This window comes from Diadema antillarum, unplaced genomic scaffold (assembly GCF_040938485.1).
Source record: "Diadema antillarum isolate AM-2024a unplaced genomic scaffold, OU_Dant_1.0 seq00001421_RagTag, whole genome shotgun sequence".
Lineage (NCBI taxonomy): Eukaryota > Metazoa > Echinodermata > Echinoidea > Diadematoida > Diadematidae > Diadema > Diadema antillarum.
The window spans coordinates 325,001-344,816 of record NW_027272173.1 but is presented as its reverse complement, the minus strand read 5'-3'; the positions used below and the strand labels follow the sequence as shown (position 1 = coordinate 344,816).

Genomic DNA, 19,816 nt, shown 5'->3' with positions numbered 1-19,816 from the left:
TCTGCACCATAACAGGGTCACGAGAGAGGTGTGTTGGCGGACTGCTATCTGCGCCCAACTGGCGCACCGCGAAAGCACATCTCACGACGGCGTCCGTTTGTCAAGGTAGCGCCAGCGAGTGTGTGTCTGTCAAGTCTGTGTGTATGTACATGTGTGTGTTGACTTCACGTCTGTTCTTCCCAAATTGCCCAACCAACACATTCACCGTGTGCCTCTGGGCATCTTCCAGCGACAACATGTGAGTATCCCCTGAAAGGAATGAAAAACACAACAACAAAAACAATAGGGAAAGAAGAACCGGGAGCTCGCCTCCCTTGTATGTTATTTCATCTCGTCACCTCTCGGTAACCCCCTGTCTCCGTGAAACGCACATTTGTCATATTATTACGCGTCATCTTAGTCCGCAAAACAGTACCGTCAGTAATAGGGAGAACGAGTATAGGTATATGACTAATGCAGCATACCTTGTAGCGATACTGCAGCTTATAAATTAGACGGGTATTCCACCATGTTTACCGCAAGCTATTTGGTTTAAATGTTCTTGTACAGATTGAGATACCCATCTACTGTTCTCCGTAATCATCACTGAGACAAAATTAGTTCAGTGCGTCTTTCCCGTTGCCGAAATGCAAAACTCTTCTGGAATATGAAAGCCCCTCTTGTGTTTTCCCTCGCATTCCCCCCCCCCCCCCGACCCCATCAAAGAAAAAAAGAAGGACGCTTTGCTCCGCAAATTTGATGCATTTTCGTATCTCTCCTCTATCCTCGTTTTACTATGTTTACCGTCCTAGTTGCATTTGAAGGCACAATGCGACTCAAAACTCATTCATGTCCATCTGGCCCGCATAACAATTTTCCAATGGGTTGTTCTTTTCTTCCCCGTCGTACAAGAGCATCAGAAGATGGCGGGTGTAAAATGTTTATCAGGGTGTACCATGGAGCTATTGTAGCTCCATGGGTGTACATTGTATCCACCATGGGCAGTCATGGCGACGCGATGAAGAAGTCAGTCAATGCGACAAAGTCTTCGGAATTACCCGCCATACGTCGTCAAAACAAGACGAGTGAAAGCGATATGGATGACGGGTTTTAATACCCTTTCTTCCAATTACAAAACGCAGCCGGAGGAAGGAGGGAGATGGGGAGGGGGGGGGGGGAGGGGGAGACGGGGGATATTCTGCCTTCTTAAGATGAACCTATTAAAGATCAGAGATCAAAGATTAGATATAAAAGTGAATTATATCACGTTTTATAATCCAAGATACTCTAAATCTCTTACAGAGAGAAAGAAAGTGCATAAATAGAAGACGAAGATTATCTTAATAAGATGACCTTAATCACCCTTGTCTTTGTACTGTAAACTAAATAAAACATTTTAAAAATTACATTTTAACACGTGGTTTCCACTGTCGTCCAGTAATTTGTAATTAAACATTCTGTAAGTGACAATGCATACATTGTATTACTGAGCCAATGATTAAAAAAAAACAGTTCGAGAAAGACACTTAAATCTGGTAGTGTGTGAATTATAGTTGTTTTGTAACCCTTTAATTTCCCCGATCCTTATCAAGATAAACAACTGCGTATATCCTCATCCACTTTTTTTTCCCATGGCATGTTGTGTCCTCTCAGTTACATGTATGTATGAACTGTCCGCTCTGGCGTATTGGCTTTGCTCGGTACAAAAGGATGGGATGGAAAAGAAAAAAAATGCGGGAAAATAGGATTAAATTATGGTACGCCATCGTACGCATGCTCAGATTAAGGGCGACAGCGACGCCTGTTAGCATCTATTCGACTGTTGTAATTTGATTGTTGTATCTGGCTAATTTGACCCATCTCTCCCTCCTTCCTTCATTCTCTCACTCTCTCCCTCTCTCTCTCTCTCTCTCTCTCTCTCTCTCTCTCCCTCTCTCTTTCTCTCGGTCTTCTCCATTTATCTGACAGTAGTTTGTCTTAAAGGAGCCATTAACGTCTTCGGCTCGAGAATATAAATGTATAAATGTGACCGTAATGTTACGCGGTGGTATTATGTTATATTCATATGATTATGATTATTATATGTTAGTCAGAAATGCGAATCTATGTAAGTTTACAAAATGATACCTTATGAGTGATTCTTTCGTCTTGTCAAAATTGTTGTTTCAGTCAAAGTTAAAATGTTGATTAACTTTGATTAGACCCATACAGTCGTGTTCGTATACTGGGGATTTCTTTTTGTTTTGGGTTGTTCTTATTTCATCTTTTTTCTTTCTTTCGGGGTATAGCATTCTGAAAGAATAACGTTTCAAGCCTGTGATGATTCGAAATATGCAATAGTATGAGACACATGCGTTTCCAAAAATACCTGGTATATAAAATGGAATTAACTTGATGTGAGTTGGGTTTTCATAGCGATGCAGTATGCGGCGCCATAATGTAACGTACTTCACCGAATGATGACGTAGTGGAAGCCTTTATGTTGGGCTCTACTGAGATATCACGGTACACTGTTCACATTAAGATAATCGCCAGTTAGAATCGAAATGATATGCAAGAAATGTATCATGCTCAATGACAGCAAATTAGCAAGTGTGGCCAATTGAAAATGACTATGACAATTGAAGTCTGTTGAAAGTGACTATGTGCTACCAATCGTACTTTATTGGGATGTCATCCGCAAAGAAGCAACATACCTTTTACGAATTAGTGAAATGATTGCACGTTTGCACAGTTGCATTTTTTCTCTACAATTCACGACACTTTCGAGTCCCGAATTAGAACTGGGTCTCGATGATCGTAGATAATATTTTTGCCTCCACTGGCCATCACTCCTCAGTCTCCTTATGTAACATAATCATACTGTATTCCATACTGATATTTAATTTCTGCATCCTTTTCTTTTTCGATATTTTTGACCCGCTCAGGACCCGAATCGTCGAGTCCCGAATTTCAACGGAGTCCCGATGGTAGCCTCGAGTCCCGTCCGTCACGACTCACAGATGCCACAGGGTAGTCAGGTGGAGGTGCAGAGTTACCAGCAGCCTCCCTGGAAGGCACTCAGTGACTTCGCCCTGCAGAGTGATATCGAACAGCCTCCATTCCAACAGCTGGTGAGAATCATACAAACAAAAACCAAAAGAAAAAAAAAACATAAATTAATGTTATTTTGTGGTTAATTGGTTAGCTGGTTAGTCAGTCAGTTAGTTGAATTAGTTGAGTGGCTGGATCAGTCGATTGGTTGAGATGGGTCGCTTGCTCGCTTTCTTGGTGACTTGATTATCGTTGTACTCGATAATGATGATGGTGATGATAATGATGATGATGATAGTGATGATGAGGATTATTGTGATGGTGATGGCTATGATGATGATGATGATGATGATGATGGTGATGATAGTGATTATGATGATGGTAATATTGTCGTTGTTGATGCAGTTGTTTACCTTAATAGTGATGACGTTATTGTTGATGTTATGGTGGTAGTGGTCTTTGTTCATGTGACAACAGCGATGTTGACATGGTTGATGTCACCACTTGTATCATTGATGATGACAATGACAACAACAATCATAAAACATGTTGGTTGTTAAGATATTGCTTAGTGTGTTCATCCCACTTTGATTCTGTATTTGTCGCTCTTTTCATCTACTGGACAAATCTAGGAAAAATGTAAACTTTAAATCCGGAATTTTGTTTCGGTGTTGTTTGTTTTAGTGTATTAGAAACTGAAAAATCAAAACATTGAGGGAACGGCACGGTGAGAACTTGTCGGATGAGAAGGACTCTGATTAGATGATGTCCCCTGAATAAAAATTTTCTCCACATTTTGTATCATTCACTTCGCCAATCGTGAACGCAGCAGATACTAGATATGTCATCTAGGTGACTAAAGATGAGACATGCTCAAATCTTTTCAACAATATTATATGAAGACTTGTCTCGTCTTTTATAAGAATTCTTTTTTTGGGGGAGGGGGGGGGGGTAGGGGGAGATATGAGTCATGCTCACCCTGTGTTTCACTTGCTCCTCTTTCTCATTGCAAGGAATATACCGACTATATGTATATATCTTTAATCAGTTCAGTCACCTTTCAAAGCACAGCCATTGCATGAAGATAATAACGTCATGATTAACGAGTATTGACTAGAATTGCCCGATTTCATAATTTTGGAAACACAGAAATCGTAAATGCCTAACCAACCATCTGAGGGGACGCCGCGAAATTATATTGATGCAACTCCCAACATCTTCCCCTCTTGTTCGCGATACTCACAGAGTCCTGACACCACTATCACATGACACGCACGTCCCGATATCTGACCCATAGCTTCCACATCCTGCTGACGCTGTAAATAATGATATAAAAACAAATGTGAAAGGTAATGGTACCTACACTTTTCGAAGAACGAATGTTAATAAAAAGTTTAAATTCTTTATTTCAAAGAATACACCTTTCTGATATCAACCTTAGGTAGAGTTACTAATTTCTAGGGAGGTATTAGGAGCACTTCTGTCTCTGCGCTTAAGCCCAAGAGAGAAAGCGAGAGAAACAGACTCCTAAGGAAATAAACGGCCCTATAGAGAGGGGGGGGGGGGAGGGAGAGAGAGAGAGAGAGAGAGAGAGTAGGAAATACACAGGGAGAGATGGAGGGAGAAGGAGAGGAGAGAAAAGCAGAGTGAAAAATACGTGGAGGATTTAAGCACGAAACAACTTAGGTGAAAATATCGGTGTGAAAAATTGCTTGCATCATTTCCAGCGCGCAAACAGCGGTGACTTTGACGAGTCCATTTGTCGTCATGGCAACCGGCGCCGAACGCCAACGCCGATGAACTCACATCGCGGTACAGGCGATTCAGCGACACACATACATGCACACTTGTTCTCCCTTCTTTCACCTTAAATGCACAGCGTGTGCATACGTCTTCCGCGTTTAAAAGTGGCAACATGCAAGTTTCGTCCTCCCAATAATTGATGGCATTTCGTCGATAAAGATAATGTGACGCATGCCTCTTCACTTCAGTTATTTTCGCCCTTGTCAGGAGATGGGAGGGTAAAATGGCCACTGTTTGCGCTTAACGGGTGACCTCGAAGACCTTACGTATTTCCGAATATTTCACAGAATGTGCTTGCGAATACGTTTAATGCGTATTTTTGCATCGTAAAACAAAACAAACAACAGTTTCTTTTCTTTTTAAAGCGGAAGGCCAAAACGAGCATTACTTTACATTACACATGATATTTCGGCATGACGAAATACCACTCTAAGTGGTTCTTTATGGTCTTCTCACTAAGGGTTTTAGACTTATTCGTCTTCTTCTTTTACATCTCTTACGTAGTTAGCGTAAAATGATGCGCGTCAGAAGCTTTGGCGATCGATTTCCGCGATCAAGCCTGCATCCCTCCAACCTCACCCAGCATCACACTAGCCGTTTCGATAGCAACCGCTCTAAATGGAAGAGCGATTACGCCTGTCTACAAGATGCTCCTTTCTCAAAACGAAATATATAAATTATACTTCTCCTTGAAAATTTGCCTAATGCACAGCACCCCAGCATGGGTAGGAAAAAAAAAGAGTGGAGTCACTTGTGGTAACAGGAAATATTCTAAGTGGAAGGATTTACAGAAATAAAAAGGACATCGAATCCAGAGATGGATGGACCGGTGCGTAAGTGCTTAGGTTGAAGCAGGTTCATCGATTGTTGTTCGTGTTGTTTCTATGTCACCATCTATTTCGGGTCCATACAAGACTTACCTCTGTCTGGTGTCGGCTGCTTCGGCCATCCGTCAAGAGAATATGGCGCTTCCTTTCCGCCTCCTTTCTCTGCATGACGGAGCCAATATTAAGTTTTATAAATCTCACGACTTGGTCTGCATACGAAGAGCATCCTGATTCTACCTCACTGTTTCCCTCTTCCTTCCTCTCCCTCTCCTCATCACTCTCTTTTTCCCTCTCCTTCTTTCTCTTTATATATCTCTCTGAGAGTCCTCATCTATTCTTTAATCTCTCCCTCTCCCCTGCCACCTCTCTCCCTCTCTCTCTCTCTCTCTCTCTCCCTCCCTCTCTCTCCCTCTCTCCTTCTCTTTCTCATTCTCTCTCTTACGGCGCGTATCTATTTCTCTTCGGTGTATCTCCTATGTCCAATATTAATTTATTCATATATTTAGCAGTTTTAACGAACTAGCTCCTCTTTTATGTGAAATTTTCACATATGATTTTAAGGCCAAAGTAGAATATATCTTTGTGTGTGTGGTTGCGTGTGTGTACAATTGAGCAAAATCTATGAAAGATTTTACTAGACATTTTATCCTGGAGTTGTATAAATGTTTTTTTTTTTTATATAGGCCTATATTCCTTTATATAACTGCAATATGAGTTACATGTTAACACATTCAAGTGAAGTATGGTTTCACATGCTAATATAATCAAAATAATTCATAATGCATATCATAATATGTACTGTTACGTTAGTATTGTTAAGTTGGTTTGACTTTAGATGACTTATTATTGTTGTCAGTGTTAAAGTTAGAGATTATGGCAGTAAACGCTGTAAATTGATGTTGATTTCGTCTGAACTGTATTTGCACGTTTTATCTTGTATCCAGAATGGATTGTTTATTGCTGTGCGATTTGAGAGTGAAAATAATGAAGGTCTTTCTGCTAAGAATTAAAAGGACTATTCTAAACAAATAAAAGCAAGTAAGGCCTATTGTATGGCATGTTACTGTATAATTGTCGGTTGGTGCACGTCTGCCTTTTAAGTCCTTTTTCTGGAATGTCTTTTTGAAAAGAACGCGCGAAGTAAAACCTAGTAGTCTATAGACTCACCCATATCCTATTTCTATCTATCTATCTATCTATCTATCTATCTATCTATACATCTATCTATGTATCTATCTATTTATCTATCTATATATCTATCTATCTATTTATCTCTCTACATATATATATATCTATATCTATCTATCTATCTATCTATCTATATATTTATCTATCTATATATCTATCTATCTATCTATCTATCTATCTATCTATCTATGTATCTCTTTCATCTATCTATCTATCTATGTATCTGTATATCTCTCTTCTCTACTCTTCTCTTGCCATTCCTTTGTCATTTTTAAAAAATTATTTTTCTTCGCACACCATAAAAGTGTATCAGATGCTGTGACGTGTATCAATGCACGGGTTTAAGTGGTAGTAAAATCGTGAGTTGTGTTGCAGTTCCATGGTAAAATCAGGGAGGTGAGATGCACCTCCCCAGTAAAATGAAGGTGGTCGTCGGCCTGTCCATACTGGGTCGAAGCAGAGCCTGCGTGCTCGTTCGGGCCACTGCATACATGGGCTCATTAGATTATCCGCCTGGTTATGACTTTCGTTTGTGATAACGGCTAGTTTGACGGAGGACAGGTACATTATTTCGCTTGTCACTGTCCTTGCCTGCTCGGACATGGGAAAGAGGTCAGAATATAACGTTCATGGTTGACCAGGAAGAAGATTGCATCCCGTGGATGTTGATCTCCTAGTATAAACAAGCCTCCTAATTACCCGTATGTTTTACTGTATCGGGCTTCTTCATGTAACAAATCAGTTTTTCCCCCGTCTTTCATCCCATAAAACCCCCCTGACAGAGTTTATCACTCCGACGGTGGGCCAGCCAACTACATTCCCCGGGAATCGGTCAATAATTCATCCGGTCGCCGTGGCTTAGCTCTCTTCCACACGCAGGGGGGTTTTGACGAGCACGAGGATTCTATATAGCTCTACGAACCGACAATGACACTGCTAGCCAAAAATTATGGTTTGCCTGCGTGATATTTGACGGTGGCCGTTGTTTCGGAGGGACACTAGAAAGAGGAGGAGGAAAAAGAGGGAACAAAAGAGAAAAGAAAACTCTCCCACCGTTGCCTCGTGCCCTGTGTATCTTTCCCGGGATATTTGTTTTTTGGCACGGCGAGCGGAGAAAATATTCGAGCTGATGTAATTTATATGTTTACTGGCCGCGAACTTGTGGCTGACTCAAAGCGCCGTGTTTATCTTCGACAATGTTAATTTGTAACTCTTTGAAGGATGTTTCGACTCGAGTGGAGAGGGCAAATTTAGACACAAAACACACACACACACACACACACACACAAGCTTAAATAAGATATCCTGGTGGGGAATAACCCACATAAATACTCCTCTCTAACTCGCCTAGATATTCGCCTGTTGTGACAAACAAAGAGGAGAAAATGGTGTGTGTTTAGCAGAATTCGTGCTGCCCCAGATAAAACAGCCCCTCGAAAAACGTAAATTTATGTTACAGAGCGACGGCCATCCAGATCAACCCAGAAAACTAAGGAACAAATACATTCATACAGAGAGAAAGAGAGATGGAGAGAGAGAGCTGAAACCATGACTACACTGCAACGCTATCCAAACAAAAGTCAAACATCGCAGCCCAGTAAGAGAATTCACATCCAGTTTTACCGCGGTCAGCCTGTTATTGTAAATCTCATGTGGCCGATATAATGAAAAGACAATTCGGCTTACTGAGTATACCTGGCTTGACCCAGGAACGAAGATACACGGCCCCTACGTGTCGAAAGCTGTTTCTATCAGCGTCTAATTGACATAGAAACTGCCGAGAGCCGATGGCTTCACACTGACCGTCACCATTAGATGTGAAGTGCACCCGTTAATACAAAAGAAAATAGAATTCACTTCTTCGAAAAATGGACTGAGTGTATTGTCCAATTTCCACCTTTTTCTCCGTTGATAATGGATGTGTGTGTTTGTGTTTGTGTGTGTGTGTGTGTGCTTGTCCGTCGTGTTCAACCACTTGTTGTTTTCCCGCCATTCATGCGTATCTTTTCCTCCGCAACAAGCGATGATTACAACAAAAATAAGATTTGCCACAAAAAAAGTGTTTCCTTAGACGTATACGTTCATGTAAAGAAAGTCAGCATCATCAACAAAACCTAGGCGAAATGGGACGCAATTCTTTTTTTTTAATACAAAATATTTGATGGTTAAGATGATGCATGATGATGATGATGATGATAACAATGATAATGACAGTAATCATCGGCAGCAGCACCACCATAATCTTAATATACACTAATCAAAAGGAGAAAGGGTGTGGCAAAAGTTGACAGACCAAGCTATACATTAAAAGTCTTATTCAAAGCCAAGCTGAATTCTTTCGAAGATTATCGAATAAGGCTAGTACATGTACTACTTTATGGAGGCGTGTGGAGGCGTATAAAGGGCAATGCACCCACGTTCCATACATAGAACTTCACACGTGGGGCTATGGGATGTTCACTCGCAGAAACGCTAGTCCGTGTTTCCACGTCCCCTTCCCGTAACGCTCTACGCTGACAGACGCCTATCAGTGGAGCGAGAGCCGTTCTTCCTCTTTCAAACGCACCATCACAAAGTCACGTGGGCTTTAAAAAAAAACAGATTCAAGAGCCTCTCTCTCGAGATTCACATGAGAAAAGTAAAAACCACTCTATTGGACCCCTTCTCGTCTGCTTAGCTGCGCATGCGCTGTCCGTCTCTAGAGACGCGGCCATTTTGGATCCGCAGCGGAAAAGAGATGTGTCCTCGGCCGCCCGCGAATGGCGTAAAGGTGACAAAGATTATGTCGTCATTATCACAACACACAAGCGAATCAGCAATTGGTTATTTCCACTGATATGAAATCCAAGCCCGTCGCGTCTTTCCGCACCCGCAACGGATACGCGTTTATTACTAGATTGGAAAGGCCCTTGAGGAGGGTAATGCATGGGGGGGGGGGGGGGGAGGCGGCACTCAAACTTGATAGGTTAAGGATCTGACTGAAAATTTTGGGCGCTGTTGGCCAAAAGAGTCTCATTTCATATTTACGCTGTTGTACGTCGAGAGTGCTAATAGAAGTATATAAATAATATAGCAGGAAAGTTCAGTTTAGTTTTGTTCAATTCAACAACAACAACAACAAAAAAACGTAAAGGATCAACGACAATTTAACTATAATCCGACGAAATCAGTGATGACTAGATTTACTCCAGACACATTATGGACACGAACGGCGCATGAAAAATAAGGTATTATGCGTATATCGTCACCATTTTGTATGAACTTTATAACACTCAATAGGCCTACTTATTGTTGAATAATGATTATTCAGAGTGCTTGTAATAAGCATATATATATTCATGTTTTAATTTCATCATCTGTATCGAACCTGGAAAATACATTTATTACTACCACGACCGTATTTATATCGAACATTCCTACATTATAATTATATTATCATTATTGTAATTCTAAATCTAAACGATTGATATAGATATAATTATAATGTTATATATGGGCCTATTTAGTTAGATGAATAAATAGATAATTGGGGGAGAGACAGACAGACAGACAGACAGACAGGCAGACAGAGATAGAGATTTTCATGTTTCACAGTGGACGCATGGCTAGCGTCTAATAACAGATCATTTTAGCGCTATTAACAGAAAGGAATAATGCAATATTTCGAATTAAACCCTTTGAACGGTACGGTATCGAAACCTGTGACCACGCTTGATAAGTGCATATGAGAAAGACAGACCCTAGCTTCTTGTCAAGAGCATTGTCATTATATCTTATCCACTTTATGATTGCAGTCATTTTGACTACCCAAAGCGATGTCGAGTATCAGCTGAAACAGGCGAAAGGAGAACAAGGCTCTCACTTTTGAGCCGAAAAACGTGTGAATGATATGTTTTGTTCCTTGTGATTTTGAAGAATGTCAGCGGAAACGGCTCAATTTGGGGAAGCGAAATTCGTGTCACGCTTGCGAGTAAGCAAAAAGAAACAGAAAACAGAAAACAGACAAAAACGCTAAAAACCAGACTATAGATTCACTCTAAACACGAGCCGCGAGAAACCGGACGAAAAACGACTTTTCCAGTTTCTTTGTGTTCTGTCTTTCAATGATATTTACACGTACGATCCCATGAAATAAGAAAATAACTGTACGTTGTAGTCTTACTTTTCCACGATAGTCAACAAATTTCACAATATTTCTGTGACGCACGCTTTGTCAACTCCTTGTCGCGCGAGAAAGAAGTATTCTTCAAGTTTGATAAAAAGGCTTTTAAGACCAATTTCGACCTTCAAGGGTTTGACGATAGGTGCGTGTTTTTTTTTTTTTGTGCGTGTGTTTTTTTTTTCATATTATGTATTTCCCCGGCAAACTTTGTTTTTTTTTTCTTCACGATTTTCTCTCTTTTTTTGGCATTTTGCTTTTCGGACTGTTTTCTTGCCCATTTTGTGCTTCCCTTCGAGGAAAAAACAAAACAAAAATCGCCATCATTCTGTGGAATCACTACTCCTGATCTTTTTTCCCTACTCTATACGCTTGATGAAAGGAAAACTAGAAATAATCCTGTGACAATTTTAGTTGTTTTTACTTATTTTGTTTGCTCTTGCTTTTGTTTTCTGTTGTTCGTTTTGCTTTGTTTTCTTGCCTTTTCTTTGTATGAGTGTGTGTGTGTGTGTGTGTGTGTGTGTGTGAAAAATTACCCGGAAGATCTCCCTTTGTTGATCGATATGGATCAGGGATTTCATACAAGAGGATTTCTACACTGGTAATCCAGGATTCGAGCTTCATCGGGGAAGAAAAACAATTTCTTTAGCTTTTCAAAGTCGCATCTTTTCTACAATCCCTCCTCTCGTGTGAGTGCCCTCCGAGCAAATAGTTACGTCTAGTTTATCCTGGCGTATAACATGTTTACGCGCGCAGCATCAAAGTCTCTACGCCGAAATTGATTTTCTCTCATGTTATTTTGGATGGGATTTATCATCGTGTTTATTTTTTGTTTAGTGTTATGTCAGTTTTCTCGTGCGAATCGGCGCGCTGTCAGTTTGTGATCGCCCGGCTTCTATCAAATAATTTTCAGTCAATTCTCGCGCAATGGCTTCTCCTTCTTTGTCAGTGGGTATCAGTCGACTTAGAGCTTATCTAAATGCAAATTTCAGCGCGGCTGTCACTCAAAATAAATGGTTTCCATTGGAGACGGGATGAAAAGAAAATTAGAGATCAAAAACAGGCATAATGATAAAGGATGTTAAGGAAAGAAAAATTGCAAAAATGCAACAATAAAAAAAAATTACCATGGGTATTTTTCTCGCTTAAAAAAATAATAAAATGAGAAACAATTATTTGAAGACACTTTATCTTTATGTACGATTGATCTGCGTCCGCACGTTTCTTACGCATGCTTGATTAGATGGTGAAGGGGGTGGGGCAGGCACTTATGGAAAGGAAGAAGATCGAACTCACTGTGTACACAGAATACAATGAGCAAGTGATTCACCGTGTGTTTGGTATGAAGCACCGGTTGTATAATAAATCAGATCCTAAAATTGATACTAACTATATAATTTGTGGGGTTCAATGCGTAACACATCATCTAACCTTCTCCTATTCTTTTTTATTATTTTTCTTTTCTCTTGGAGAACGGTCCGGGAAGACTGGTGATCAATTCAGGGGAAAAGAGCGGGAGAGAAAGGACCCTGAAAAGAAGAAGAGAATGTCTGTGTTTGCTTAGGTTATCGATGCAAATATTTATTGTACTTTACGATCAGGTTTTGCGCCATAAATCATCTGGTTGCGGATCCTCGAGCAGTGTAAACAGTTTTGACAAAGTAACCCTTGGCGGTGCGGCGCTGTTCGGAGTCGCCGCGCCGTTTTACCGGGACTCCCCTCGCCATGTCACTGACAATTTAACGTATGACTGATAGACGCGGGACTCGGAAGGCACGAATGTTGCTGTTAAGTTCAATTGATACAATGATACGCCGTTGAAACAGTGGCCAATGCAAAAGAGAGGTTTGCCCCCTCTTCCATTTGTGCAGTCCTTGTGAGTTAAACTCCTAACATTATCATTTCACAAAGCGGGTTTTCCCCCGCGGTATATGACTCCCGTGTAAATGATCTGTAAGATCATGAAGATGGCAGATGATGTTGCAATGAAGCACTCTGTCGCCGATCAAGAAGGTCCAGGGTTCGAATTCCAAGCCAATCTAAAGAAAAGGAAATGATGAATATTATTGTTTACTGCTCTTTATGCGCGGCAGTAAACCTGAACTGCCGTTCCCATACATACGCAGTGATCCGGCAGTTTGACGAACGGGTACACTGCCCATAAATGTTCAATGGTGACATGATACATGCACATAAACTCTTAACGTATCATTTATGCTTCAGAAGCTCAGAAAATGGCTGTGTTACACTTTTATGGATAACAAGATTACTTTGAAACGCTTGATGTGGGTTTTCGTGGGGCTTTTTTTAACGCACCCCACCACTACCACCAAATTCATTCAGTTTGCTTGCATTCTGAAATTTGACTGTTAACCACTTTGTACATCATGGATCACAGTAGGCCATAATATTATGAAGTTTTAATCATTAAGAACAAATGAAAACAAGAGCCCATGCAGTCTGTTATTGTTGGTAATACTACACACGCTATTAGAGGCAGGGTGAGAGTTGTCGCTTCTTAGTTGTCATCGTCTTATTGTAACCATGATAACTCATTTAATAATAGCCGAGAAGGTTGTAACTGTGTGGGCTCTTGGTCAAAATATGATGAGTTTGTTGATGATGCCAATGCCCCCTTACCTTATGAAGACCAGCCGTTTGGATCACTGTGAGGCCAGTCTATAAGGGGTAATCTACCGATATATGAACATTTCGTCTTTTCGTCAATATGCGTTATCCCAGTAAAACACTGGCCAGACATCGGATTATCAGCGTTAATCCCAGTCCAGCCAAAGTTGTCCAGAAAGATTGCCCAACGAATTGACGAGCATCAAACATTAGTGAAAGTTCTCCTCGTCTTATCACATCTCCCTCTTTCTCCCTCTTTGTACCTTTTTCTCTCTTCTTGCTGTTTTTCATCATCATCTTCTTCTTCTTCTTCCTCTTCTTCTCCTCCTTCTTCTTCGGCTACTGCTTCTTTGTACTTGTATTTTTCTTTTCGAGGCTAATTTGACGAAATGGGGTAGAAATGTTGATGCGGGAAGTGCTTATAGAAGTGGTGTCCGTTTGAGACGTCTCTTTCCCCGATGTTGTCTTTTCGAGAGAGATGGGGGAAGGAAGAGAGAGAGAGAGGGAAATATTAAGGGATTGCAAAGAGAGAGAAAGAGAGAAGGCGAAAAGAAGATAGGGAGAGAAAGAGAGAGAGAGAAAGCGCATTTACCTAATGGTGGGGTGTGATACCCTCATGTTTTTGCTTCAACCGCGACAAAGAAAAATAAAGGATGAAAAACCGATTCGGAAGAAGAGAAAATGCGGCGTGTTATCTATCATCAGCCCATCCCTCTGTTAACACTTTATCCACAGCGGCGCTCCACCGTGGATCGCTTGAAAGGAGCTGCTTTACAATGTTCTCCAGCTTTTTCTTTTATCTCCCTTTTTTTTGGGGGGGGGGAGGGGAAGGGGGAGGGTGTCCACTCTCCAAATGTATTTCCACCAACGTTTGGCTATGCCCATAGGCTTATTCAGTGAAAGAGATGTGATGTCTATAAGAAAAAGAAAAAGCGCGCCAGAATGAGTAAGAGATGATGACAATCTACAGCCAGTCGTCTGACCACTTTTGAAAATGCGTCAAATCCTGAGGGGCCGACGGAGGGGAAAGAGAGGGAAACGGACAAGTTTCGCGAAGTGTAAATTTTGAGTTTGATTCACTGTACGAATGAGATGTTACTTGCATTCCAGTGCACACTAATTTGTCCAGAAAAAGTGTACTTACATAGCTTTCGCTTCGTGCTCGTCATAATAATCTGGACTGGTTGTATTCTTTAGAATAGATAATAATGTAAGAACAACGTGTACGTGACACCACGACTACAGCAATGTAATCATTTTGTGCGTTTGTACTTTCGGGTACATGATGTTTTATTTATCAAAGCTTTTCAGTGGTTAGTAAGAGTCAAGCACTGGAATGTGTTGAATTCAAAGTAATAAAAGCACTTTAATATTAGGGATAAGTTGAAAGGTCTAGACGTTGCTGTCTTATGTCTAAGGCTCTACTGCCTTCTATTGCTTTCAATTTCGTTATCCTATTCGGAAGTATCATGAGGATATCAATTTGAAAGGCTACCTTAAGGTATACTTATACACAGACACAGACACAATGACTGACAGACAGACACACAAACACACACACACACTCACATGCAAGTGTAGGCATAATGCAGTAGTCGGAGAAGCTCATGGAAACATGATCTGTTGAAGGTTTAGTAAACAAATGCCCCTCAGAAACAAACTGGCGTGAAAGTAGACTGTTCACTATACGAGACCACGTTTAACTTGATGCTGAGGAGATTCGAGCTGGCGTTGGTGAAAGATGGTGTGTCGTAGTGACGCGGATGGCATGTTCGCGGTTTACTTCGCAGGTGTTTATCCAGCGGTATCCCCCGTAAGCGCCCCGCATCCCTTGCGGCGCAATGGCGTGAGATCGCCCAGTCCCACACTGGCAGTGGTATGAGGGAGCAATGGACAAAATCAATTTATAATACTCATCAAGATTAAGTGCGGGGATCGCCCATTTGCGAGTTCGTCATTCACTGCCGATCCATCAAAGGGCGACACGAGGGATTGTGGATATGGAAGGACCAACCGCCCCTGTTTTATCGCCTCATGTCCTACCACTGTACCGTGCGCGCGACAAGTAACTGTTCTGCCGGGCCTCTATGTGGCACTTCAGCTGAAGATGGTAACACCGTGTTTAGCTTGGCGTCTTAAGCACAGAATCCATCATGGTTTAGTCAGTCTAAATCCATGCAGTCAATCGCGTAGAGCAAGGCACGACAAAGTGTTAATGACAAAGTTCCCACTGAAATAGTCACTCAGCTATCCCGCAGTCCCCGTGAACTGTGCATTTAACTAAAGGCAGTGGCTATACTGTACACATCGCTTCCCAGACTCTGAGAGAGAAGTTGAAGATGAAGGAGGAAATAACATCATGTATTATTGGGGTGCTTTCAGTCGATTACAATGATAATATTTGCGATGCCTTGCCTGTACATTACACCACCATCTCTTACGATGAGTGTCATATCTTGTGATGCTTACAAAATAGATTATTCTTTCTGGATACCATAAACCTTTGCCTACTCGTGGTGATGGTATTATCAAAATTGAATGGAAAAGTGTAAACATTATTCATACTTCGTTTGAAGTAAGGTTACACGTACTCGAGAGCAGGTGAATTTCAACATAATGGGAACTCTTCTAACTTTCACCATGCGATAGCGATGAATGCGTGTGAAAACAGACATCCAAAAAAATCTGTCAGGGTCGTGTCAAACAGGGCTGTGATCTCAGGCTACAGTTTGTTTATTTTTCACTCGGCAAAGATGTCGCCACGACAGTTACTTTTTATCATCATTATCATTATTGTTATTATTGAAGGGTAAATTTCAAGGTTTGCCTCCGTCTTCGTTTTCCTCTCTATATCTACGTCTTTATGTTTCCTCTTTATCTAAATTTTTTGTTGCCTTGAGTCGGCGGACGTGAGAAGTTCTCTCGCAAATACCTTCCGGACCGGAGCTTCCGATCGGTCGGAGTCGAGAAGATAGAATGTCGCAACGAAAACCCATTTGCACGCCATTAGAAAGGAGGGCCTTCTTGGTTGCCATAACTTTCTTTAGGGAGATAATAATATGGCGCGTTTCATTTTCTTGTTTTCCTGCGCGATATCGCTCACTATTTAGTTCCTGTCGGTATAATGGCGACGCCAAAATCTGCCCTTGCGACCAAAAACAAACATGTGCATGAATGTAAATAGAGGCTACGCTCAGATGGAGAGTGTGATATGAGTCAATGGTGGTATGCATTGTATTGTACGCTGAATGTGTCTTGTGTGTTATTATGTTTGGTGGTGGATGTGTGTATGTGCAATGTATTCTGCAAGTGGCGATGTGGGTTTTTTTTCTGTGTAAATGTGTGTGTGTTTTGATTGCAATAGATAGAGATTATCTCTATGAGATGCTTCTTTTTTGTGGAGGACATTCTAAGAATAAAAGATTCTACAAATCTATTTGATCTGGCATAATACAATGTCTACGCTTATCTTGTTTCACTGAAAAGTAATTTATCTGTATTTCGTTAAAATATATATGAAAATAGCTATTTCTGATGATAAATGATAACCCACCGGAGCCTGACACTTCAATTATGTCATCGTCATCTATTTCATCCATTCATATATCAATCTGTCTTCATGCTTACAAATCTGCTCTAAAGCTCTTTATTCATAACACATTACTGACAGATGTCCTACGTTTCGCTCAGTTGCCTTGATGTCACGCTAGATAATAAAATTCCATGTCCTCCGTCCTGAATTATTCATCGTCATTTATCTCTCGATCTCTGCTTCATCCTTGTTGTCGCAAAATCCAGGTCAACTTCTCCGAGCAGAGCCTAGGCCAGACCGCAGTCGGTAAAGACATTCCACCCCGGGACGATGCCGCACCTGGGTCCGGCATGAGTCTGCCTCCGACGCCCGACTCGTCCGACCGGATGCACACCACGCACCTGGACCTAGAACCGCTTAGTGCCAGCGAATAAGGGATGCGCGACCACTCACTTCGTGCACGAGGATCAACAAGCAAGGAATTGTACAGCGAGACGAGATATTCATAAAGCGCTTTCTTCGTGGATTTACTAGTGTACTATCATTGTGTATACAATGTATGATCGTAGGAGAGAGATAAGCGAGCCTCTGCGGCATGATCAACTTGCTTTCTTATGACAAGTAAAGGATTGGAATAAAAGGAAAAGAGAAAATATTCGCCTCACTTTTTTACGATTTGGAACTTCATCGAAACTCTATCAGTTGTGCACTTTGTTGTGAATTCGTGGAACTTGGTGTCTTGTATTTATCTCATCGTGGACTCTTTTATTTCTGTAAGATAGGCGGTGTGTTTTGGAGGGAACAGTGGACATATCTTGCTAGCTCGGCAACAGTTGGACCTTTCTGTCCAACGGTATGGAATACAACCACAGGATGCAATGTTTGCTTATTGAGTTGCCACATTTAGGGCGGGGAAACACTTGCCTAGCAATAACGCAGGAGTATAAGGACTTCCTTTACGAACTCACATAAACAATGTGGTGGGGGTATTTGTTCTCATCAGGACAATTAACATTATGAAAAAAAAAAGTAAAACGCTTTCGTTTGCGTCCTCTCATGTGACCGTGGATACGGACACACGTTTTCTCTTTACAACGAAGCTGGACTTTTGCGTATCGAGCATGCGTCGTCACCGGGGGGAGCCATCGTCTGCTAGGAGCTGTACGCGTACGGACGCGAGAGGCGCCCTCCAGAGACAAACCACCAGACAAAAGATGTTCAGCTGACGCAGACCGACTTTCCCTGTTTGTGGAAAGAAAGGAGGGGGGGGGGGGGGGCAATCGTGTGATTCACCCAGTCCCGGATCCTCTCCCGATTTTTCTCTTTTCAACCTGCACATGTCCAAGCCCAAAATAAGCCACGAACTGGCCAAGATTTCTCGAATTACAGACATAAGGAGAAACTCATCAACGGCAGTTTTTTTTTCCTCCTCGCTTTCATAAGACATGATATCCATATCAGGGTGATTACGACTGCTGTAATCCAAGAAAGCTCTGCTACGGCATACTAACTCGAATTTGTCATTGTTCTCTACATGCATGTGTGGGCAATTGCTGTGAAAACGAGTAATGTAACGAGAACGCTCGCTCCGATATCTCTTGGCCACTTTTTTTTTTTCCATTTAACTGTTCTGTGTACAATCATGATTCGTGTGATACAGTTACCGTTCTGCGTTTGTGTTCTCTGTAGAAAGCATCACCACGTAATTATTTTCTTTCCATGTCGCGGTGGTTTATTAGTAATCCTGTTCGAGTCTGTCTTAACCACGGCACGGTGCAATAATGCAATGGACGGCCATTAACTACTACAGTATCTAGACGAATATTGGCAATGTTATAATTGAAGAACCACCACGCACATTGCGCACACTCATACTCAGCGCGCACACACTCACACTCACACACACACACATACAGACACTCACCCCACAGATTTTAGAGCGTATTTAGGCGTCCGATCGTGGACTTACGCCCTTTTTACTGTGAACAAGACTTGTTGCGTTGATTAGGCTATAACAAAGACATTGAGCTATTACTGTACATGAGGATTGTATTCAACCGTGATTCAGAGTCGGTGTATATCAACCTAATAGCCGATAAAATATCGCGCCTCATAACATTGCCCGGGGACAGATAAACGTTATTCACCTGATAATGATTCAGTTGCATTTGATTCAATTCAAATCAATTCAAATCAACGTTTACTTCATTTTAAACAGAACAACTTATAAAACGAACATGAGACATGACATTTTTATGCCCAGCACAATGTAAAGAAGTAAGATCAATTTTCACACAATTTTTGTCGATTTCCTGAAATAAGAAAGAATAAGAAATCCATGAATGAGCTATCAAAGTCCATACGAATTTTTCTTGAAGAGAATTTGCGAGCTCCTCCTTGTTTATTTGTAATTGCCGCCATGTTCCCATCAGGTGTAGATTATACACTATGTAGCGTGTAAATGTCTGTAACGTCTCCGCGCAAAAACCATCAAACACTGTTATTCTTTCTCTATATATATTTTTTTCTCTGTCTCTCGCAGCATAAACCAGAACTTTAAGTGCTGCGCACAAAATCTGCGCAGATATTCAAATTACGAGCACATGTTGAGTCCATTATGCATTGTGTGAAACTCTCCTCACTCCCCTCCCCTTCCCGCGGTATCCC

The 19,816-nt window shown here is 41.3% G+C and overlaps 1 protein-coding gene across 1 annotated transcript in view; it reads left to right on the top strand.

The window, feature by feature from the left end:
- LOC139709259 (insulin gene enhancer protein ISL-1-like) overlaps positions 1 to 17,583 on the top strand; it is a 71,997-nt gene extending 54,414 nt beyond the window's left edge. Inside the window, exons 5-6 of the mRNA XM_071621210.1 lie at positions 2,907 to 3,092; positions 17,416 to 17,583. Coding sequence (XP_071477311.1) covers positions 2,907 to 3,092; positions 17,416 to 17,583 — 354 coding nt within the window. The remainder of the gene's footprint in view (positions 1 to 2,906; positions 3,093 to 17,415) is intronic.
- The last annotated feature ends 2,233 nt before the right edge of the window (positions 17,584 to 19,816 follow it).